General features: G+C 53.6%; 1 protein-coding gene across 2 annotated transcripts; it reads left to right on the top strand.

Moving 5' to 3' along the window:
* The first annotated feature begins 38 nt into the window (after positions 1 to 38).
* NCSTN (nicastrin) lies at positions 39 to 22,884 on the top strand. Of its 2 annotated transcripts, XM_068994996.1 has the most exons (17): positions 39 to 188; positions 964 to 1,068; positions 3,048 to 3,171; positions 3,787 to 3,905; positions 5,305 to 5,450; positions 7,158 to 7,308; positions 9,969 to 10,078; positions 10,762 to 10,914; positions 12,039 to 12,143; positions 12,540 to 12,617; positions 13,550 to 13,719; positions 16,113 to 16,215; positions 17,044 to 17,139; positions 17,815 to 17,902; positions 19,402 to 19,553; positions 21,025 to 21,243; positions 22,090 to 22,884. In XM_068994996.1, the coding sequence occupies exons 1-17, from the start codon at positions 50 to 52 to the stop codon at positions 22,210 to 22,212; spliced, it is 2,181 nt and encodes a 726-aa protein (XP_068851097.1). In that variant the 5' UTR covers positions 39 to 49; the 3' UTR covers positions 22,213 to 22,884. The 2 variants fall into 2 exon arrangements, with proteins under 2 accessions (XP_068851097.1, XP_068851098.1); XM_068994997.1 differs by lacking the exons at positions 21,025 to 21,243; positions 22,090 to 22,884 and adding an exon at positions 20,637 to 20,977.
* Positions 22,885 to 23,535: the final 651 nt, after the last annotated feature.

Raw genomic sequence — 23,535 nt, 5'->3', positions numbered from 1 at the left:
GAGGGGTCGTTTCCGCTTCCGCCGCCTTTGCGGAAGTGGCCCCGGCAAGATGGCGGCGGCGGGAGCGGCGCCGGGCCCGGCGGCGCTGAGGGAGGCGGGAGCGGCCGGGAAGGGCCGGGATTCTCTGGGAATGATCTGGAATTCCTTGGGAATGCTCCGAGCGCTGCTCCTGGCCGCGCTGGCGGCGGGTGAGGCCTGAGGGAGGGGGGGAAGGGGGATTTGGGGGGGGTCCTGATGGGTGCGGAGGGGTCGTGTCCTCCCGGGGACACTTTTGGGGTCCCCTTTAGGTCCTTGGGGTGTCTCCCTGAGCTTCTTCCTGTCCCTCCCACCCCATTCCCAACTTTTGGAGCGTCTGAGGGGGTCAAAAAACCTGGGAAGACGCTTCCTTTCCCTTCTGGACTCAAAAACTGGGAAGAGTTTTTCCTTCCTTTCCCTCTCCCAACTTTTCCAGCCGTGAGGTAAAAAACCAACGGGGAAGCGCCTTCTTTCCCTTCGGGGCTTAAAAACCGCCAGGAGCTTCCCTCTGCCAACTTTTAGACCGTTTGGAAGCCCAAAAAAAAACCGGGAAGCGCTTTTTTCCCGCTTTTCCCGGGGGGTCATTCCCGAGTTTTGAATCCCGGGGCCGATCCCGATCCCGGTGCCGATCCGGATCCCGGTCCCGGTGCCGATCCCGGTCCCGATCCCGGGGCCGATCCCGATGCCAGTGCCGATCCCGAGGCCGATCCCGGTGCCCATCCCGATGCCGATCCCGATCCTGATCCCGGTGCCCATCCCGGTGCCGGTGCCCATCCCAATCCCGGTGCCGATGCCGATCCCAATCCCGGTGCCGATCCCGGTGCCGGTGCCGATCCCGGTGCCCATCCCGATGCCGATCCGGATCCCGATCTCGGTGCCGATCCCGGTGCCGATCCGGATCCTGATCCCGGTGCCGGTGCCGATCCCGGTCCGTGCCCCCCCCCTCAGGCTCGTGCGCCGGGAATTCCGTGGAGAGGAAGATTTACATCCCGCTGAACCGGACGGCGCCGTGCGTGCGGCTCCTCAACGCCACGCACCAGATCGGCTGCCAGTGTGAGCGAATCCCGGGAATTCCGGGAATTCCGGGGGGGTTCGGGAGCCTCCGGGTGCTCCCCGGGAGAGCCCTGGGGTGTTTGGGGTGGGGAGGTGTCGGGAAAGGTGGGAAAGGTGTGGAATTCCGAGCCCGGATCCGTGGGGTTGTGGGTTGGTGGGATTGGGGAATGTCGGGAATGAGGGGGGGATTCGGGGTGTCCCAAAATCCCGGCTTGATCCCGGGAATGTTGGGAATGGGGGGGGGGATTCGGGGTGTCCCAAATCCCGGCCTGATCCCAGGAATGTTGGGAATGAGGGGGGGATTCGGGGTGTCCCAAATCCCGGCCTGATCCCAGGAATGTTGGGAATGAGAGGGGGATTCGGGGTGTCCCAAATCCCGGCCTGATCCCAGGAATGTTGGGAATGAGAGAGGGATTCGGGGTGTCCCAAATCCCGGCCTGATCCCAGGAATGTTGGGAATGAGGGGGGGATTCGGGGTGTCCCAAATCCCGGCTTGATCCCGGGAATGTCGGGAATGAGGGGGGGATTCGGGGTGTCCCAAATCCCGGTTTGGTCCCAGGAATGCCCGGAATGAGGGGGGATTCGGGGTGTCCCAAATCCCAGCGTGATCCCGGGAATGTCGGGCTCGTTCGCTGGGAGCCTTTCCCAGATTCCCCCTGGGGGGATTCCGGGAATTCATCCTGAAAATCTGCCTGGAACGGCCCCAGGCATTCCCAAAAATCCCTCTGGAATGGCTGCAGGCATTCCCAAAAATCCCTCTGGAATGGCTCCAGGGAAAAATTCCTGGAACCCATTCTGAAAATCCTTCTGGGTTGGGAATTCTGAGCGGCCAAATCCCACATTTCCATTCCCCAGCTCTTCTCTAAGATCATCATCCCCCTCTCCAGCTTTTCCATGGAATTTTGGGAATTCTGAGGGGCCAAATCCCACATTTTCACCCCACAGCTCTTCCCTAACATCCTCATCTCTCTCCCATGGTTTTCCATGGATTTTTGGGAATTCTGAGGGGATAAATCCCACATTTTCATCCCTCAGCTTTTCCATGGAATTCTGAGGGGCCAAATCCCCCATTTCCACTCCCCAGCTCCTCCCTCCGTCTTTCATCCCCCATTCCAGCTTTTCCATGGAATTTTGGGACTTCTGAGGGGCCAAATCCCCCATTTCCACCTCCCAGCCCCTCCCTCCATCTCTCATCCCCCATTCCAGCTTTTCCATGGAATTCTGAGGGGCCAAATCCCCTATTCCATCGCCCAGCTCCTCCCTCCATCCTTCATCCCCCATTCCAGCTTTTCCATGGAATTCTGAGGGGCCAAATCCCATATTTCCATCCCTCAGCTTTTCCATGGAATTTTGGGAATTCTGAGGGGCCAAATCCCCCATTTCCATCCCTCAGCTTTTCCATGGAATTCTGAGGGGCCAAATCCCACATTGCCACCCCCCAGCTCCTTCCTTCATCCCTCATCCCCCCTCCCACCGTTTCCATGGAATTTTGGGAATTCCGAGGGGCCAAATCCCACATTTCCACCCGCCAGCCCCTCCCTCAGTCCCTCATCTCCACCCTTCAGCTTTTCCATGGAATTTTGGGAATTCTGAGGGGACGAATCCCACATTTCCACCTCCCAGCCCCTCCCTCCATCCCTCATCCCCCATCCCAGCTTTTCCATGGAATTTTGGGACTTCTGAGGGGCCAAATCCCCCATTTCCACCTCCCAGCCCCTCTCTCCATCCCTCATCCCCCATTCCAGCTTTTCCATGGAATTCTGAGGGGCCAAATCCCACATTTCCATCCCTCAGCGTTTCCATGGAATTTTGGGAATTCTGAGGGGCCAGATCCCGCATTTCCATCCCTCAGCTTTTCCATGGAATTCTGAGGGGCCAAATCCCACATTGCCACCCCCCAGCTCCTCCCTCCATCCCTCATCCCCCATCCCACCTTTTCCATGGAATTCTGGCGGGATAATCCCGCTCTCCCCCCTCAGCCTCGCTCAGCGGCGACACGGGCGTGATCCACGTGGTGGAGAAGGAGGAGGACCTGGAATGGGCCCTTTCCACAGGGCCCCACCCCCCCTACATGATCCTGCTGGACGGGAATCTCTTCTCCAGGTCAGTTTTTGGGATCAGAACCCCCAAAGTTGCCACAGAAAATCCCATTTTTCCTGTCCCCCAAATTCCTGGCTTGGAGAATTCCTGGTTTTCCTGGGGTTTTGTGGGTTTAGTCCTGTCTAAATTTGGGTTTTCCTTCTTTTTTTCTGTGGGATTGGCTCTGTGGTCGCTGTCAAATCTGTGGAATATTGAGCTGTGATTTTAAAAAAGAGGGAAGAATTAATCCCAGGATGGACTGAGGGCTCCTTTCCCTGGGAAAAGCGGGAAAGACGTGGCTGGAATTTTTTCCTGTTGATTTTCCGCCATTTTGGGCCCTTCCCACATAAAAATCCGGGGACTTTTCCTTCATTTCCTTGATTTTTCCGTGGATTTCAGTTCTGTGGGGAGAAATCCCTGATTCCAGCCTGGTTTTCCCTTCTCCAGGGAGATTTTGATGCAGCTGAGGGGAAATCCCTGAATTTCCAGCCTGGAATTTTCTTCCTGTTGATTTTCCAGCATTTTGGGTCCTTCCCACATAAAAATCCCAGGATTTTTCCTTCATTTCCTTGATTTTTCCTTGGATTTCAGTTCTTTGGGGAGAAATCCCCGATTCCAGCCTGGTTTTCCCTTTTCCAGGGAGATTTTGATGCGGCTGAGGGGAAGTCCCCGGATTTCCGGCCTGGCCGTGGCCGCTGCCTCGCCCGCCCCTTCCCCAGGATTTTCCCCGGGATTGAAGTGTCCCAACGATGGATTTGGTGAGGAAAAATTCCCAGTTCTTCCCTGCCTGGGAGCAGGAAAAGCAGGAAAAGGGGTGGGCTTGGCATGGATGTTCCAAGGATTTCAGGGAAATGGGAATGGGAGGGAAATTGGAATCTCAAATTGGGGATCTGGCTTGGAAGAGGGCTGGGAAAAAAGGCTGGAAAATTGGGAATGTTCAGCTTTGGAGTGAGCTCCTTGGGAAGGGACTTTTCCCAAAGGATGCAGTGCCAGGAAAAGCGGGAATGCAGTGAAAGATGAGAATTTTAGGTGGGATTATTGGGATAAATCCTTCTCTGTGAGGGTGAGGAGGCCCTGGCCCAGGGAATTCCATGGATTCCTCATCCCAAATCCATCTTGGCTCCAGCTGGGATGGTGGAAGCTACCCCAGATTATCTTTAAGATCCCGTCCCATCCCAAAATTCCAGAATTTTTCCCTCCAGTCTGAATTTTTTCACCATTTTTCTCAATTTTTTCACTGTTTTTCTTCATTTTTGTACCATTTTTCTCCATTCTTTCACCATTTTCTCCATTTTTTCTCCATTTTTTCCCATTTTTTCTCCATTTTTTCACCTTTTCTCTCCGTTTTTTCCCATTTTCCCCACTTTTCTCCATTTTTCCCATTTTTTCTCCATTTTCCCCATTTTTTTCACCCTTTCTCTCCATTTTCCCCCATTTCCCTCCATTTTTTCACCTTTTTTCTCCCATTTTTCCCCCATTTTTCCCCATTTTTTTCTCCATTTTTGCACCGTTTTTCTCCATTATTTCACCATTTTCTCCATTTTTTCTCCATTTTTTCACCCTTTCTCTCCATTTTTCCCTTTTCCCTCACTTTCCCCCATTTCCCTCCATTTTTTCACCCTTTCTCTCCATTTTTCCCCCATTTTTCCCCATTTTTTCTCCATTTTTTTCTCCATTTCCCTCCATTTTTTCACCTTTTTTCTCCATTTTTCACCACTCTTTTCCATTTTCCCATTTTTCTCCATTTTTTCCCCATTTTCCTCCATTTCCCCCATTTCCCTCCATTTTTTCCCCATTTTCCTCCATTTCCCCCATTTCCCTCCATTTTTTCACCTTTTTTCTCCTGTTTTTTCTCCATTTTTTCCCCATTTTTCCCCTCATTTTCCCCCATTTTTCCCCATTTTTTCTCCATTTTTGCACCGTTTTTCTCCATTTTTTCACCATTTTTCCCCGTTTTTTCACCCTTTCTCTCCATTTTCCCCCATTTTTCCCCCATTTTCCCCCATTTTTCCCCATTTTTTCTCCATTTTTGCACCGTTTTTCTCCATTATTTCACCATTTTTCTCCATTTTATCTCCGTTTTTTCACCCTTTCTCTCCATTTTCCCCCATTTTCCCCCACTTTTCCCCCATGTTTCCCCAATTCCCCGTTTCCCAGGCGTTTACTCCGAGGACTACGGGCCGCAGTTCTCGCACTGCAACGGCAGCGTCTGGAACCCGTTGGGGAGCGGCCTCTCCTACGAGGAGTTCCCCTTCCCCATCTTCCTCCTGGAGGACGCCAACGAGACCCGAGTGATCAAAGAGGTGCTGGGAAAAGCGGGAATGGGGCGGGAATTTGGGGCGGGAATGGGAGTTTGGGGCGGGAATGGGAGTTTGGGGCGGGAATGGGGCAGGAATGGGGAGGGAATGGGGCGGGAATTTGGGGCGGGAATGGGAGTTTGGGGCGGGAATGGGAGTTTGGGGCGGGAATGGGGCAGGAATGGGGAGGGAATGGGGAGGGAATGGGGCAGGAATTTGGGGCGGGAATGGGGAGGGAATGGGGAGGGAATGGGGTGGGAATTTGGGGTGGGAATGGGAGTTTGGGGCGGGAATGGGAGTTTGGGGTGGGAATGGGGCAGGAATGGGGAGGGAATGGGGTGGGAATTTGGGGTGGGAATGGGAGTTTGGGGCGGGAATGGGGAGGGAATGGGGTGGGATTGGGGCAGGAATGGGGAGGGAATGGGGTGGGAATTTGGGGTGGGAATGGGAGTTTGGGGCGGGAATGGGAGTTTGGGGCAGGAATGGGGCAGGAATGGGGAGGGTATGGGGAGGGAATGGGGCGGGAATTTGGGGCGGGAATGGGGAGGGAATGGGGCAGGAATGGGAGTTTGGGGTGGGAATGGGAGTTTGGGGTGGGAATGGGGTGGGAATGGGGAGGGAATGGGGCAGGAATGGGAGTTTGGGACGGGAATGGGAGTTTGGGGCGGGAATGGGGCAGGAATGGGGAGGGAATGGGGCAGGAATTTGGGGAGGGAATGGGGAGGGAATGGGGCAGGAATGGGAGTTTGGGGTGGGAATAGGGAGGGAATGGGGTGGGAATGGGGAGGGAATGGGGAGGGAATGGGGCAGGAATGGGGAGGGAAGGGGTGGGAATTTGGGGTGGGAATGGGGAGGGAATGGGGAGGGAAGGGGGCGGGAATGGGGAGGGAAGGGGGCAGGAATGGGGTGGGAAAGAGGAGGGAATGGGGCAGGAATGGGATGGGAGTTTGGGGCAGGAATGGGATGGGAGTTTGGGACAGGAATGGGATGGGAGTTTGGGGCAGGAATGGGATGGGAGTTTGGGGCTTTTGACTCTGGAATCCGCAGGAAAATGCAAAAAATCTGTTAAAATTTATAAAAATCTATTAAAAGTCCGTAAAAACCCATAAAAAATCTGTTAAAATCCATAAAAATCCATTAAAAATCTGTAAAAATCCATTAAAAGTTTGTTAAAATCCATAAAAACCCATTGAAAATCTATTAAAAATCCTTTAAAAATCCATAAAAATCCATAAAAAATCTGTTAAAATCCATAAAAACCCATTAAAAATCCATAAAAATCCGTTAAAAAACCTGTAAAAATCCATTAAAAATCCGTAAAAATCCATAAAAAATCTGTTAAAACCCATAAAAATGCGTAAAAAAACCTGTAAAAACCCGTTAAAAATCTGATAAAAATCCATTAAAAATCCATAAAAATCCATAAAAAATCTGTTAAAATCCATAAAAATCCATTAAAAATCCATAAAAATCCATAAAAAAACCCTGTAAAAATCCATTAAAAATTTGCTAAAAACCCATTAAAAATTTGGAAAAATCCACTAAAAATGTGCTAAAACCCATTAAAAACCCATTAAAAACCCACTAAAAAAATCCCCAAAAAAATCCCAAAAAAACCCCATCCAAATCCCCAAACAGCCCCGACCCCCTTCAGCGTCGGTTTCTGTGGGATAACCCCTGGCTCTGACCTTTCCCCGTGTTTTTTTCTCCCAGTGTTTCCAGGCTCACAACGTTCCGCGGGCGGGCTCGGCGCCGGAGTTCCCGCTCTGTGCCATGCAGCTGCTGGCCCACATGCACGCGGCCGCCAGCACCGTCACCTGCATGAGGCGCAGCTCCCTGCAGAGCACCTTCAGCATCAACCCAGGTAGGCTTCTCCTGCTTTTCCAGCAATTCCGGGAAAAAATTCCCTCAGGAATTCGCTTTTCCCCCCTGGTTTTTAGCAGATTTTTGGTGATTTTTGCCTCGTTCCCGCTGTGATCGCGACTCCTGGAGGGTTTGTTTCACTTCCCAGAGGTTCTGTGCGTCTGGAGGATCTTGAATCCCATCAGTTCCTGTTTCTTTTCCATAAAAATTCCCTCAGGAATTCACTTTTTTTCCCTCCCGTGGAGCAGAATTTGCTCAGCGGCGGCACCAAAAATGCTTCTTTTTCCCCTCATTCCCACTGTGATTCCAAATCCTGGAATCCTGGATGCCAACTCCCTCCTCTTCCCAGAGATTCTGTGTGTCTGGAGGACCCTGAATCCCATTAATTCTTCCCTTTTTTCCATAAAAATTCCTTCAGGAATTCCATTTTTCCCCTGGTTTTTAGCAGGTTTTGCTCAGCGGCGGCACCAAAAGTGCTCCTTTTTCCCTCATTCCCACTGTGATCCCAACTCCAGGAATGTTCTCCTCTCTTCCCAGAGATTCCTTGGGATCCCCTCCTGGATTCCAGCCTGAATCCCATCAATTCCTCCCTTTTTTCCATAAAAATTCCCTCAGGAATTCACTTTTTCCCTGGTTTTTAGCAGATTTTGCTCAGTGGCGGCACCAAGAATGCTCCTTTTTCCCTCATTCCCGCTGTGATTCCGACTCCTGGAATCCTGGATCCCAACTGTCTCCTCTTCCCAGAGATTCTGTGCATCTGGAGGACCCTGAATCCCATCAATTCCTGTCTCTTTTCCATAAAAATTCCCTCAGGAATTCACTTTTTCCCCTCAAATGGAGCAGAATTTGCTCAGTGGCGGCACCAAAAACGCTCGTTTTTCCCTCATTCCGGCTGTGATCCCAACTCCTGGAATGTTCTCCTCTCTTCCCAGAGATTCCTTGGGATTCTCTGCTGGATTCCAGCCTGAATCCCATCAATTCTTCCCTTTTTTCCATAAAAATTCCCTCAGGAATTCACTTTTTCCCCTCCCGTGGAACAGAATTTGCTCAGCGGCGGCACCAAAAATGCTCCTTTTTCCCCTCATTCCCACTGTGATTCCAAATCCTGGAATCCTGGATGCCAACTCCCTCCTCTTCCCAGAGATTCTGTGTGTCTGGAGGACCCTGAATCCCATTAATTCTTCCCTTTTTTCCATAAAAATTCCCTCAGGAATTCCATTTTTCCCCTGGTTTTTAGCAGGTTTTGCTCAGCGGCGGCACCAAAAGTGCTCCTTTTTCCCTCATTCCCGCTGTGATCCCAACTCCAGGAATGTTCTCCTCTCTTCCCAGAGATTCCTTGGGATCCCCTGCTGGATTCCAGCCTGAATCCCATCAATTCCTCCCTCTTTTCCATAAAAATTCCCTCAGGAATTCACTTTTTCCCTGGTTTTTAGCAGAATTTGCTCAGCGGCGGCACCAAGAAGGCTCCTTTTTCCCTCATTCCCGCTGTGATTCCGACTCCTGGAATCCTGGATCCCCACTGTCTCCTCTTCCCAGAGATTCTGTGCATCTGGAGGACCCTGAATCCCATCAATTCCTGTCTCTTTTCCATAAAAATTCCCTCAGGAATTCACTTTTTCCCCTCACGTGGAGCAGAATTTGCTCAGTGGCGGCACCAAAAATGCTCCTTTTTCCCTCATTCCTGCTGTGATCCCAACTCCTGGAATGTTCTCCTCTCTTCCCAGAGATTCCTTGGGATTCCCTGCTGGATTCCAGCCAGAATCCCAGCAATTCCTCCCTTTTTTCCATAAAAGTTCCCTCAGAAATTTCATTTTTCCTCTCAAATGGAGCAGAATTTGCTCAGCGGCGGCACCAAAAACGCTCCTTTTTCCCTCATTCCTGCTGTGATCCCAACTCCTGGAAGGTTTGTTTCACTTCCCAGAGATTCTGTGCGTCTGGAGGATCTTGAATCCCATCAATTCCTGTTTCTTTTCCATAAAAATTCCCTCAGGAATTCACTTTTTCCCCTCAAATGGAGCAGAATTTGCTCAGCGGCGGCACCAAAAATGCTCCTTTTTCCCCTCATTCCCGCTGTGATCCCAACTCCAGGAATGTTCTCCTCTCTTCCCAGAGATTCCTTGGGATCCCCTGCTGGATTCCAGCCTGAATCCCATCAATTCCTCCCTTTTTTCCATAAAAATTCCCTCAGGAATTCACTTTTTCCCCTCCCGTGGAACAGAATTTGCTCAGCGGCGGCACCAAGAATGCTCCTTTTTCCCTCATTCCCGCTGTGATTCCGACTCCTGGAATCCTGGATCCCAACTCCCTCCTCTTCCCAGAGATTCTGTGCATCTGGAGGACCCTGAATCCCGTCAATTCCTGTCTCTTTTCCATAAAAATTCCCTCAGGAATTCACTTTTTCCCCTCAAATGGAACAGAATTTGCTCAGCGGCGGCACCAAAAATGCTCCTTTTTCCCTCATTCCCGCTGTGATCCCAACTCCTGGAATGTTCTCCTCTCTTCCCAGAGATTCCTTGGGATCCCCTGCTGGATTCCAGCCTGAATCCCATCAATTCCTCCCTCTTTTCCATGCATTTCGGGCCAGAATTCCCAGCAGAATTCCCTTTTCCCCTTTTTCCTTGGAGCCATCCCAGCCTCTGGAATGTTTCCCTCTGTTCCCAGAGATCGTCTGCGATCCCCTCCTGGATTACAACGTCTGGAGCTCCCTGCATCCCATCAATTCCTCGGGAAAGGTGGATCCCGGCCAGCAGCTGATCCTGGCGGCCACACGGGTGCGTCCCCCTCGGAAAATCCCGGGAAAAGCCCAGGAAAATACCAGGAAAACAGAATTGCTTTCCCTGAACAGAATTCCCGGGGTTTTGGCTGGGATCAGTGGGGAATTCCCAGGGTTTTTTTGGGTGGAATTGGGGCTGGATTGGTCTTCCTGGTGGTTCTGGGTGGGATCAGCACGGAATTCCTGGGGTTTTGGGTGAAATCCATGCTGGATTGGCATTCCCGGTGGTTCTGGGTGGGATCCATGCAGAATTCCCAGGTTTCTGGGTGGGATCTGCACAGAATTCCCAGCTTTTTGGGTGGGATTTGGGGCTGGATTGGCGTTCCCAGTGGTTCTGGGTGGGATCCATGCAGAATTCCCGGGGTTTTGGGTGGGATCAGGACTGGATTGGCATTCCCAGTTTCTGGGTAAGATCCATGCGGAATTCCCAGCATTCTGGGTGGGATTTGGGGCTGGAATTCCCAGGTTTTTGGGTGGGATTGGGGCTGGATTGGTGTTCCCAGTGGTTCTGGGTGACATCCATGCAGAATTTCCGGGGTTTTGGGTGGGATCTGTGCCAAATTCCCAGTTCTTGCCCGGGATCCGCGTGTCATTCCCGGCTTTCCGGCGCCGCTGACTCCGGCTGTTCCCGTTCTCCCTGTGGCTGTTCCCGTTCTCATCCGGCTGTTCCCGTTTTCCCAGCTGGACAGCCACTCGTTTTTCTGGAACGTGGCTCCCGGTGCCGAGGCCTGCGTGGGCTCCTTCGTGGCGCTGCTGGCGGCGGCCGAGGCGCTGCAGGCGGCTCCGGGCTCCCAGCAGCTCCCCAGGAACGTCCTGTTCGCCTTCTTCCAGGGGGTGAGAGCCTCGGGATCGCCCCTGCGTCCTTGGGATCACCCCCTGGATCCCTGGGATCGCTCCCAGATCCCAGATCAGCCCTTGGGAACGGCTTCTCCCTGATTTTCGGGTGGGATTGGCTCCGGGTCCTTTTGTTTTCCTTCCTTTTTCTTCTCTGTTCTTTCCCTTTCTTCCCTTTATCCCTCGGATCGCCCCCTGCATCCCTGGGATCACCCCCTGCATTCCTGGGATCACCCCCTGCATTCCTGGGATCACCCCTGGATCCTTGGGATCGCCCCCTGCATTCCTGGGATCACCCCCTGGATCCCTGGGATCGCCCCCTGCATCCCTGGGATCGCCCCCTGCATTCCTGGGATCACCCCTGGATGCTTGGGATCACCCCCTGGATCCCTGGGATCACTCCCAGATCCCAGGTCAGCCCTTGGGAACAGCTTTTCCCTGATTTTTGGGTGGGATTGGCTCCATTTCTGGTTCTTTTCCTTCCTTTTCCCTGCTTTTTCCTTTTCCTTTCATTCCCTTTTTTCCTTTTTTCCCCTTTTTCCCCGTGTTTTTCTCTTCATTTGCCTTCATTTTCTTTTCCTTTCATTCCCCTTTTTCCCCCCTTTTTCCACTTTTTCCCCTTTTCCTTCCCTTTTACCCCTCTTTTTTCCCTTTTTTCTCCTTTTTTCCCTTTTTCCCCTTTTCCCTCTTTTTTCCCTCTTTCCCTTCTGTTCCCTTTTTTTCCCCTCTTTTCCCCCTTTTTTCCCCCTTTTTCCCGTTTTCCCCCTTTTTTTCCTTTTTCCTCTTCTCTTTTTCCCGTTTCCCTTTTTTTCCCCTTTTTCCCCTTTTTTCCCCTTTTTTACTCTTTTTTCCCCCTTTTACCCCCCTTTTTTCTCATTTTTTTCTTTTTTCCCTTTTTCCCCTTTCCTTCTTTTTTCTCTTTTTCCCCTTTATTCCCTTTTATTTCTCTTTTTCCCTTTTTCTTTTTCTCCTTTTTTTCTCTTTCTTTCCCTGTTTTTTGTTTCCTTTTTCTTTCCTTTCTTTCCCTCCCTTTTTCCCTCCCTTTTCCCTCCCCTCTTCCCTCCCCTTTTCCCTCCCCTCTTCCCTCCCTTCCCCCACAATTCCGGGGATTTCCCCTTTTCCAGGAGACCTTCGATTACATCGGCAGCTCCCGGATGGTTTTTGACATGGAGCAGGAGAAATTCCCGCTGCGCCTGGAGAACATCGGAGCCTTCCTGGAGCTCGGCCAGGTGCGGGAAAACCTCGGGAAAACCTCGGGAAAACTCCGGGAAAACCTTGGGAAAACTTGAGGAAAATCTTGGGAAAATGTTCCCAGGGATCCGCCGGCCTGCGACTCCCACCTGGGGGCCTGGAATTCCCTGGAATTCCCACCCAGGAGCTCAGAATTCCCTGGAATTCCCACCCAGGGCCCCGGAATTGCCACCCAGGGGCTCAGTTTTCCATAGAATTCCCACCCAAGGACTGATTTTTCCTTGGGATTCCCCCCCAGGCTTTGATTTTCCCCCACAATTCCCATCTCAGCTTTGATTTTTCCCTGGATTTCCCATCCTGGGGCTGATTTTTCCTGGGATTTCCCATCCTGGGGCTGATTTTCCTGGGATTTCCCTCCCTGGGATGTTTTCCAGGTCTCTCTCCGCAACGACTCCGTGCTCTGGATGCACACGGATCCCGTCTCCCGCCGGAACGAATCCATGGATCTGCAGGTGACTCCCCCTGGGAATCCCATCCCAAAAAACCCCGGCCTGATCCCAAATTCCCTTCTCCAGGCATTTTCCACCCAAAACTCCAGGATTTCCTGCAGGATTTCACCTTTTCCAGGGATTTTCCACCCCAAAATTCCAGGATTTCCCGTGGGGTTTCACCTTTTCCAAGGGAATCCCACCCCAAATCTCCAGGATGATCCCAAATTCCCTTTTCCAGGGATTTCCCACCCCAAATCTCCAGGATCTTTAACAGGATTTTTCCTTTTCCAAGGGAATCCCACCCCAAACCCCGGGATAATCCCAAATTCCCTTTTCCAGGCATTTTCCACCCAAAATTCCAGGATTTCCCACAGGAATTCTTTTCCAAGGGAATCCCATCCGCTCCCAAATCCCACTGGGAATCCCACCCCAAAATTCCAGGATTTCCCACAGGATTTCTCCTTTTCCAAGGATTCTCCACCCCAAAATTCCAGGATTTCCCACAGGATTTCACCTTTTCCAGGGATTTTCCACCCTAAAATTCCAGGATTTCCCACAGAATTTCACCTTTTCCAAGGGAATCCCATCCCAGAAACCCCAGGACGATCCCAAATGCCCTTTTCCAAGGGAATCCCACCCCAAAATTTCAGGGTTTCCCATAGGATTTCACCTTTTCCAAGGGAATCCCACCCCAAAATTCCGGGATTTCCTGCAGGATTTCACCTTTTCCAAGGGAATCCCCTCCGCTCCCAAATCCCACTGGGAATCCCACCCCAAAATTCCAAGATTTCCCACAGGATTTCACCTTTTCCAAGGGAATCCCGCCCCAAAATTCCAGGATTTCCTGCAGGGTTTCTCCTTCCCCGGCAGTCCCGCAGCCCTGGCTGATCCCGGCTGATCCCGGCGGATCCCAGCGGATCCCGGCTGATCCCGGATTCCCGGATTCCCTGCAGGTCCGTGCTCTGGTGGCCGCGCTGCTCCGCTCCGCCTCCGGCTCCGGCGTTTCCCTGCGGGAGCCGGGATTTTCCCAGCCCCTCCCGCCCTCGTCCTTCCAGCGCTTCCTGCGCTCCCGGCGCCTCCCGGGCGTGGTGCTGAGCGACCACCGGGCCGAGTTCCGCAACAGGTGAGACACGGGAACTGGGGAAAAACTGGGAATGCCGGGAAAAACTGGGAATTCTGTCACGGGGAAAAACCGGGAACGCCGGGAATTCCACAACAGGTAAACCCCCCTGGGAATTCAGGGAATTCCACACTGGGTTAACACCGGGAATTCCGGGAATTCTGGGAATTGCGGCTTCCCCGCGGGACTCCCCAGCCCAAAACAGCCGGGGATTTCCAGCTGGAGTTCGGCTTCCCCATGGAATTCCATCCCAAAATTCCGGGATTTTTAACAGGATTTCACCCTTTCCAGTGGAATTCCATCCCAGAATTCCGGGATTTTTCAGGGGATTTCAGCTCCCCCAATGGAATCCCATCCCAGAAAACCCCAGGATGATCCCGGGTTCCGTTTTCCAAGAGCCGCTGAACCTTTCACTGACACAATTCCATGGATTTCCCCCCCAAATCCGGGGATTTCACCCTTCCCATGGAATTCCATCCCAGAAATTCCAGGATTTTTAACAGGATCTCACCCTCCCTATGGAATTCCATCCCAGAATTCCGGGATTTTTAACAGGATCTCACCCTTTCCAAAGGAATTCCATCCCAAAATTTTGGGATTTTTAAGGGGATTTCACCCTCCCTATGGAAGTCCATCCCCGAAATTCCAGGATTTTTAACAGGATCTCACCCTTTCCAAAGGAATTCCGTCCCAAAATTCCGGGATTTTTAACAGGATCTCACCCTTTCCGAAGGAATTCCATCCCAAAAATTCCAGGATTTTTAAGTGGATTTCACCCTTGCCATGGAATTCTATCCCAGAATTCCGGGATTTTTAAGGGGATTTCACCCTTTCCAAAGGAATTCCATCCCAGAATTCTGGGATTTCTCAGGGGATTTCAGCTCCCAATGGAATCCCATCCCAAACCCCCCCGGGGCTGATCCCAAATTCCCATTCCCAAACCTCCACCCCCGGCCCAATTCCAGGGATTTTCCAGCCAAACTCCGGGATTTTTCCCAGGCTCTCCCCCCCCCCTCCCGTGGGAACGCCGGGAATGCTCGGAGGAGCGCGAGGGAATCGCTCGGACAGGCGAGAGAATTCCGGGGTTTTTTTTGGGAAGCGATTCCTGGCCCGGAGCCCGGGAGGCGCCGGAGCCGCAGCTGCGCTTCCCGAGGCCGCTCCCGGCCTCTTCCCTGCGTTTATTTTTGGGATCTTTCCTCTCCAATTCCGAGGGTTTTGGTTTTTTCCTGACCCTGCCTGACCCCGAGCCGGCTTTTCCGGAGGAATTCTCGGATCTGGAGTGGGAACGGGGCAGGGATCGGCCTTTCCCGAATTCCCGGAGTTCCCAGAATTCTTGGAATTGTCCCATTCCCAGCCTGGAATGCCGGGATCGCAACGATGCCAATCCGTGGGCAGGGACAATCCCGGGATCCTGCGGTGCTTCCAGGGGTGGAAAATCCATGGGAAATCCATGGAAAATCTATGGGAAATCCATGGGAAATCCATGGGAAATCCATGGAAGAATCCATGGGAAATCCATGGAAAATCCATGGAAAATCCGTGGGAAATCAATGGAAAATCAATGGAAAAATCCATGGAAAATCCATGGGAAATCCATGGAAAATCAATGGAAAAATCCGTGGAAAATCCATGGAAAATCAATGGAAAAATTCATGGAAAATCCATGGAAAAATTCATGGAAAATGCATGGGAAATCCATGGAATTCCCCGGGCCAGCCTCTCCCAGCTCTCTCCAGGAATTCTTTCCTGATATCCTGCCCAGAATTCCCATTTTTCCACCTCAATCCCTTCCCCTTTTCCTGCTGCTCCCCCCACTCCCCATGGAATTCCCACCTCCGGCTTCCCTGGATCCCCAGAAAATCCTGGAATGTGCCCTGGGCTCTCCCCTTTCCCAGCTTTTCTCGTTTCGTGGGAATCTCCGCAGGGAGGAGCTTCCCTGAATCCCAAATCCCGGCTCTGGGAGCCCTTTGGGATCATCCCAGGTTTCCTGGGAATGTCGGGGGCCTCGGGAATCTGGGAATCCCAGCTGGAATTGCCTTGGAATTCTGGCCGGGATCAGTCATTAATGAGCAATTAATCATTAATTAATGACCATTCCCAAATCCCTGCAATCCCAAATCCCAGCTTTCGCCTTGGATCCCTCCAATCCCGCCGGGAATTTTCCTTCCCACATTTTCCCTGCCCAGCTCATGGAATGGGCTCCGAAATTCCAACCAGAGCCAGGAAAAATCCCTGGAATTCCAAGGGGAGAAGCTTTGGAAGAGCCAATTCCAATCCATCCTCGGGAATTCCTCGGAAATGGGCAGCACTTGGAGCCCTTTTCCAGCGGGGACTACCTTTTCCCTGTGGGATGGAATTCCCGGAATTCCCAGATTTGGCCCTGGTTTCATTCCCAGGTATTTCCAGAGCCTCTACGACACCGCCGAGAACATCGGGATCCGTTATCCTGAGGGATTGACGCCCGAGGAGCAGCTGGAATTCGTCACCGACACGGCCAAGGTGGCCGGGATCTGGGAATTCCTGGGATTTGGGATCTGGGAATTGCTGGGATTCGGGGATCTGGGAATTCCTGGGATTTGGGATCTGGGAATTCCTGGGATTGGGGATCCGGGAATTCCTGAGATTGGGGATCCGGGAATTGCTGGGATTTGGGGATCTGGGAATTCCTGAGATTGGGGATCCGGGAATTGCTGGGATTGGGGATCCGGGAATTCCTGGGATTGGGGATCCGGGAATTGCTGGGATTGGGGATCCAGGAATTCCTGGGATTTGGGATCCAGGAATTCCTGGGATTGGGGATCCGGGAATTCCTGGGATTCCGGATCTGGGAATTCCTGGGATTCGGGATCCGGGAGGGGGATGGGGAAAGGTGGGAAAGGGATTTGGGAATGGGAAGGGAATGGGGGGGAAAGAGGGGAAAGCTTGGGAGTGAATCCCGAGGGATTGGGGAATGGGGAGAGAGGGAAAAAGTTTGGAATGAGGGTGGGAAGGAGCCGGGAGGAGTCTGGGAATGGTGAGAGGGAGGAAAAGCCTCTTTTCCTGGGAATGGCTGGGAATGATCCCAGCTCTTTTCCTGGGAATGGCTGGGAATGATCCCGGCTCTTTTCCTGCTCTTTTCCTGGGAATGATCCGGCTCTTTTCCCGCCCTTTTCCCACCCTTTTCCTGCCCTTTTCCGCCTGTTTCCCGGGAATGGCTGGGGCTGATCCCGCCCTTTTCCCGCCCTTTTCCCCCCTTTTCCCACCCTGTTCCCTCCTTTTCCCGCCCTTTCCCACCCTTTTCCGGCCCTTTTCCCCCCTTTTCCCGCCTTTTCCCCCCTTTTCCCGCAGGCGCTGGCGCAGGTGGCGACGCTGCTCGCCCGGGCGCTGTTCACGCTCGCCGGGGGAACCGAGGGCACCGAGAGCATCCAGGCGGATCCCAGAACGGTGGGAACGGAGACTGGGAATGGAGACTGGGAATGCTGGGAATGCTGGGAATGGGGACTGGGAATGGACACTGGGAATGGACACTGGGAATGCTGGGAAGGGACACTGGGAATGGAGACTGGGAATGGTGGGAATGGAGACTGGGAATGGACACTGGGAATGCCGGGAATGGACACTGGGAATACTGGGAACAGAGACTGGGAATGCTGGGAATGCTGGGAAGGGACACTGGGAATGCTGGGAATGGACACTGGGAATACTGAGAATACTGGGAATGGACACTGGGAATGCTGGGGCTGCAATTCCCACTTGTCCTGGGATCTCCCGTTTCCCTGGAGTCCCTGGAGCTGCAATCCCTGGAATTGGAATTCCCAGTTGTCCTGGAACCCCTGGAGCTGGAATCCCCAGTTTTCCTGGGATCCCTGGAGCTGGGATCCCCAATTCTCTTGGAATTCCTGGATTTAGAGTCCCCAATTTTCTTGGAATCACAGATTTTCCTGGAGTCCCTGGAGTTGGGATCCCCAATTTTCCCGGGATCCCCGAGCTGGAATCCCCAATTCCCACTCCCCTCTCCCATGGAATTCCAGCCCCTTTCCCCGTGGGAGCCCCTCCCCATCCCCCCCTGTCCAGGGCCCTTTTCCCACTCTCCCTGACGGAATTCCCGCTTTTTCCCAGGTCACGCGGCTGCTCTACGGATTCCTGATCAACTCCAACAATTCCTGGTTCCAATCCCTCATCAAACCCGACCTCAAGGGGATCCTGGGTGAGGAAACCCCGGGAGCAGGGAAGCAAATCCCAGATTTCCCTTTGTCCGGGCTGGAATCCCGCATTTCCCAGCTGCCATTCCCCTTTTCCCACCTGGAATTCCCATTTTTCCAGTTACAATCCCCATTTTCCCATCTCTCATCCCCATTTTCCCTTTGTGATTCCCATCCCATGGAATTCCCATTCCCAATCCCATTTTTCCCACCCATAATCCCCCATTTCCCATCTCTAACCCCGATCCCATGGAATTCCCATTCCCAATCCCTGTTTTCCCACTTTTCCAGGCCCTTTCCCACAGCCCTCTGTGTCCAGCCTGGCCTGGCTGTGATTCCCTAACCCCTCTCCCACGGAATTCCCATTCCCAATCCCTGTTTTCCTGCTTTTCCAGGTGCTTGTCCATCCTGGCTGTGATTCCCTAACCCCGATCCCACGGAATTCCCGTTCCCAATCCCGTTTTTCCCACCCATAATCCCCCTTTTCCCATCTCTAACCCCTCTCCCTCAGAATTCCCGTTCCCAATCCCGTTTTTCCCTCTTTTCCAGGCCCTTTCCCACAGCCCTCTGTGTCCAGCCTGGCCCGGCTGTGACCCCCTAACCCCAATCCCACGGAATTCCCGTTCCCAATCCCGTTTTTCCCACCCATAATCCCCCCCATTTCCCATCTCTAACCCCCATCCCCCGGAATTCCCGTTCCCAATCCCGTTTTTCCCGCTTTCCCAGGCCCTTTCCCGCAGCACTACGTGGCCGTGTCCATCCCAGCTGTGATTCCCATTTCCCCCCTGTGCTTCCCCTTCCCAATCCTGTTTATCCCACCCATAATCCCCATTTCTCGTCACTCTCATTCCCATTTCCCATCTCTAACCCCCATCCCACGGAATTCCAGTTCCCAATCCCACTTTTCCCTCTTTTCCAGGCCCTTTCCCGCAGCCCTCTGTGTCCAGCCTGGCCCGGCTGGGATCCCCTAACCCCAATCCCACGGAATTCCCGTTCCCAATCCCATTTTTCCCACCCATAATCCCCGTTTCTTGTCACTCTCATTCCCATTTTTCCTCTGTGATTCCCATCCCCTGGAATTCCCGTTCCCAATCCCGTTTTTCCCGCTTTCCCAGGCCCTTTCCCGCAGCACTACGTGGCCGTGTCCATCCCAGCTGTGATTCCCATTTTCCCCCTGTGCTTCCCCTTCCCAATCCTGTTTATCCCACCCATAATCCCCATTTCTCGTCACTCTCATTCCCATTTCCCATCTCTAACCCCCATCCCACGGAATTCCAGTTCCCAATCCCACTTTTCCCTCTTTTCCAGGCCCTTTCCCGCAGCCCTCTGTGTCCAGCCTGGCCCGGCTGGGATCCCCTAACCCCAATCCCACGGAATTCCCGTTCCCAATCCCATTTTTCCCACCCATAATCCCCGTTTCTCGTCACTCTCATTCCCATTTTTCCTCTGTGATTCCCATCCCCCGGAATTCCCGTTCCCAATCCCGTTTTTCCCGCTTTCCCAGGCCCTTTCCCGCAGCACTACGTGGCCGTGTCCAGCCCTGCCAACACCACCCAGCTGGTGCAGCTGGTGCTGGCCAACCTGACGGGCACCCGCGTCAGCCTGTCCCGGGAGCTCTGCCAGAATCCCGGGAAAGCGCCCGGAGCACAGCCCGAGGTGAGGCCCCGGCAGCCGGGAGGGCGGGAAAGCGGGAAAAGGGGAAAGGGGGAAAAGGGGGAGAAGTGGGGGAAAGCAGGAAAAGGGGAAAAGGGGGAGGAGTGGGAAAAGGGGGAATAGTAGGAAAAGTGGGAAAAGGGAGGAGCGGGAAAAGCGGGAAGAGTGGGAAGAGCGGGAAAAGTTGGAAGAGTGGGAGAAGTGAGGAAAGTGGGAAAAGCAGGAAAAGAAGGAAAAGCGGGAAGAGTGGGAAAAGCAGGGAGAGTAGGAAAAGTGGGAAGAGAAGGAAAAGTGGGAAGAGTGGGAAGAGTGGGAAGAGCAGGAAAAGTGGGAAAAATGGGAAAAGTTGGAAGAGTGGGAAAAGTGAGGAAAGTGGGAAAAGCAGGAAAAGAAGGAAAAGCAGGAAGAGCGGGAAGAGCAGGAAAAGCGGGAAGAGTGGGAAAAGTGGGAAGAGAAAGAAAAGCAGGAAGAGTGGGAAAAGTTGGAAGAGTGGGAAAAGGGGGAAAAGTGGGGAGAGCAGGAAAAGTGGGAAGAGTGGGAGGAGAAGGAAAAGCGGGAAAAGTGGGAAAAACGGGAAGAGCAGGAAAAGTGGGAATAGCGGGGAGAGTGGGAAAAAATGGGAAAAGTGGGAAAAGCAGGAAGAGCAGGAAACGCGGGAAGCGCCTCCTTGGGGGGACAACAGGGAGGGAAGCGGGAGCTGGGATGGAGCCTGGATTGCAGCCGGGATTCCCGGTTTTCCTGCTGGCATTCCCGGTTTTCCTGCTGGCATTCCCGGTTTTCCTGCTGGCATTCCTGGTTTTTCTGGCTGGGATTCCCGGGTTTCCTGCATGTAATTCCCATTTTTCCGGCTCTACCTCCCCTTTTCCCAGCTCTGGTGGGTGCAGGGCCCGCTGGATCCCGTTTTTCCCATCTGTAATTCCCATTTTCCCACTCTAATTCCCATTTTTCCCACTCTAACTCCCCTTTTCCCAGCTCTACGAGTACTGGTGGGTGCAGGGCTTCCTGGATCCCAAATTCCTGGCTCTAATTCCCATTTTTCCCATCTGTAATTCCCATTTTTGCCACTCTAATTCCCATTTTTCCCAGCTCTACGAGTACTGGTGGGTGCAGGGCCCGCTGGATCCCAAATTCCTGGCTCTAATTCCCATTTTTCCGGCTCTAATTCCCGTTTTTCCCAGCTCTACGAGTACTGGTGGGTGCAGGGCTCCCTGGATCCCAAATTCCTGGCTCTAATTCCCATTTTCCCACTCTAATTCCCATTTTTCCCAGCTCTACGAGTACTGGTGGGTGCAGGGCCCGCTGGATCCCAAATTCCTGGCTCTAATTCCCATTTTTCCGGCTCTAATTCCCGTTTTTCCCAGCTCTACGAGTACTGGTGGGTGCAGGGCTCCCTGGATCCCAAATTCCCGGCTCTAATTCCCATTTTTCCCACTCTAATTCCCATTTTTCCGGCTCTAATTCCCGTTTTTCCCAGCTCTACGAGTACTGGTGGGTGCAGGGCCCGCTGGATCCCGGCGGGAATTCCAGCTCCCGCCTCCCCGGCTGCGTCCGCTCCGGCTCCCGCCTGGCCCCCGCGCTGTCGCCGGCCTTCGAGCTGCGCCGCTGGGATTCCCGGGAATATTCCACGTGGACCGAGAGCCGCTGGAAGGACATCCGGGCTCGGATCTTCCTGGTGGCCAGCAGGGAGCTCGAGGTGAGCCTGGGGACACCCAGGGGACAGCGGGAATGGGAATGGGAACACCGGGAATGGGGCACTGGGAATGGGACACTGGGAATGGGACAGCGGGAATGGGAATGGGAACACCGGGAATGGGGCAGGGAATGGGGCACTGGGAATGGGACACTGGGAACACTGGGAATGGGACACTGGGAATGGGGCACTGGGAATGGGACAGGGAACACTGGGAATGGGACAGCGGGAATGGGACTGGGAATGGGACACTGGGAACACTGGGAATGGGACACTGGGAATGGGACACTGGGAATGGGACAGCGGGAATGGGACAGGGAATGGGGCACTGGGAATGGAACCCTGGGAACACTGGGAATGGGACACTGGGAATGAGACACTGGGAATGGGACAGGGAACACCGGGAATGGGGCAGGGAAGGGGACACTGGGAATGGGGCACGGGGAACACTGGGAATGGGACAGCGGGAATGGGACACTGGGAACAGCGGGAATGGGGCAGGGAAGGGGACAGGGAATGGGACACTGGGAATGGGACAGGGACAGGGAAGGAACACCGGGAATGGGACACTGGGAATGGGACAGGGACAGGGAAGGAACACCAGGAATGGGACAGGGAGGGAGGGAGGGAGCCTGGAGCGATCCTGATCCCAATCCCGATCCCTCTCCTGACCGTTCCTGTTCCCGTTCCCATTCCCGCTCCCATTCCCATTCCCATTCCCGTTCCTGTTCCCATTCCCGATCCCATTCCCATTCCCGCTCCCATTCCCGTTCCCGTTCCCATTCCCATTCCCATTCCCGCTCCCATTCCCGTTCCCATTCCCGTTCCCATTCCCGTTCCCGTTCCCAGCTGCTGACTCTGGCCCTGGGCGTGGCCGTGCTGCTCCTGTCCCTGCTCTGCACCTTCCTCATCAACGCCAAGGCCGCGCTGCTCTTCGGAATTCCGGCGGATCCCGGCTCCGCCGGCTACTGAGGGTCCGGGAGACGCCCGTGGGCAACGCCTGGAAAAGCCGGGATCCCCCCGGCTCCCGCCGGGAATTCCGCCCGGAGCTCCCGAGCCCTGGAAATGCCGGAGGCGTTCCCGGGAAATGGCGTCCTGGGGGGCAAAATTCCCGGAATTCCGGATGGATCTGGTGCCCTGAGTGGGAAATTCCCAGAATTCCCAGTTGGATCTGGCGCCTTGAGTGGGAAATTCCCAGAATTCCTGGTTCCCTGAGTGGGAAATTCCTGGAATTCCTGCCTGGATTCGATGCCTCGAGTGAGAAATTCCCCGAATTTCTGTTTCTCTGAGTGGCCAATTCCCAAAATTCCCGCTTGGAGTCGATGCCCTGAGTGGGAAATTCCCGGAATTCCGGGTTGGATCCGCTGCCCTGAGTGGGAAATTCCCAAAATTCCTGGTTCCCTGAGTGGGAAATTCCCGGAATTCCGGGTTGGATCCATCCCTTCTCCCGAGCCTGGGAGGCTCCCGGGCCGGAGCTGTTCCCAAAATCCGGATCAAGGAAGGATAAAGGGGGGGGGGATTTTTTGGGAATTGTGAGGAATCCCAGGGCAGCCTGGGAATGTCCTGGAGGATCCCTGGGAATCCCCAGATCCCCTTTTTCCCTGGCATTTGTAAATATTATAAATAAATCCATGGAATTCCCAACTTCCCGCCTTCTTTGGGGTTGGGGGTTTTTTTCCTGGTTTTTCTTCACTGGAGCCAAAAAAAAAAAGGGAAAAAACGCTGGGAATTTGGGGATTTGGGAGGTTTGGGCTGAGGAAAAGCCGGGATTTGGGGTTGGGATGGGATGGATGAAAGAGGCGGGATTTGGATCCCGGATAATCCATGGAAAAGGAGGAGCAGGGCTGGGAAAGGGCCGGGAATTCCAAGGGGAGCTGGTGGGGGCTCATCCCAGAAAAAATCCGGGAATTCCCGCCCTCCCCTCAATCCCTTGGAATGTCCTCGGAGCCTCCCCCGGGAAGCCAATCCCGGTTTTTTCTTTTCCCTGGATCTCCGTCCCCAGCTGTTCCCATCCCAAATTCCCGAGGGATTCCGGCGGGAATTGGAGCGTGGAAAAGGCCCCGGGATGGGCGCCTGGAAAAGGGAAACGGGAGCGGATCCCGGGGTTTTCCAGGTGGGAAAAGCTCCGATCCCAGCCTGGGATCGATCCCGGCCTCAGGAACCTCGGGAGCGGCTTCCAAGGATTCCTTGGGAATCTCCAGGGATGGAGACCCCGAACCTGCCGGAGCCCCAAATCCGCATCCCGAGGAACCCCCGGGACGATCCCAAATCCCAAATCCACATCCCGAGGAAGCC

This window comes from Aphelocoma coerulescens, chromosome 25 (assembly GCF_041296385.1).
Source record: "Aphelocoma coerulescens isolate FSJ_1873_10779 chromosome 25, UR_Acoe_1.0, whole genome shotgun sequence".
NCBI lineage: Eukaryota > Metazoa > Chordata > Aves > Passeriformes > Corvidae > Aphelocoma > Aphelocoma coerulescens.
The sequence above is the reverse complement of the archived record's forward strand: the minus strand, read 5'-3'. Positions and strand labels throughout refer to the sequence as shown.

Coding starts and splice junctions, on each gene's coding strand:
- NCSTN (XM_068994996.1), top strand. CDS start 50: ATGGCGGCGGCGGGAGCGGCGCCGGGCCCGGCGGCGCTGAGGGAGGCG. Junction 13,720..16,112: donor CGGGCCGAGTTCCGCAACAG/GTGAGACACGGG, acceptor TTTCATTCCCAG/GTATTTCCAGAGCCTCTACG. Junction 19,554..21,024: donor CGCCCGGAGCACAGCCCGAG/GTGAGGCCCCGG, acceptor CGTTTTTCCCAG/CTCTACGAGTACTGGTGGGT.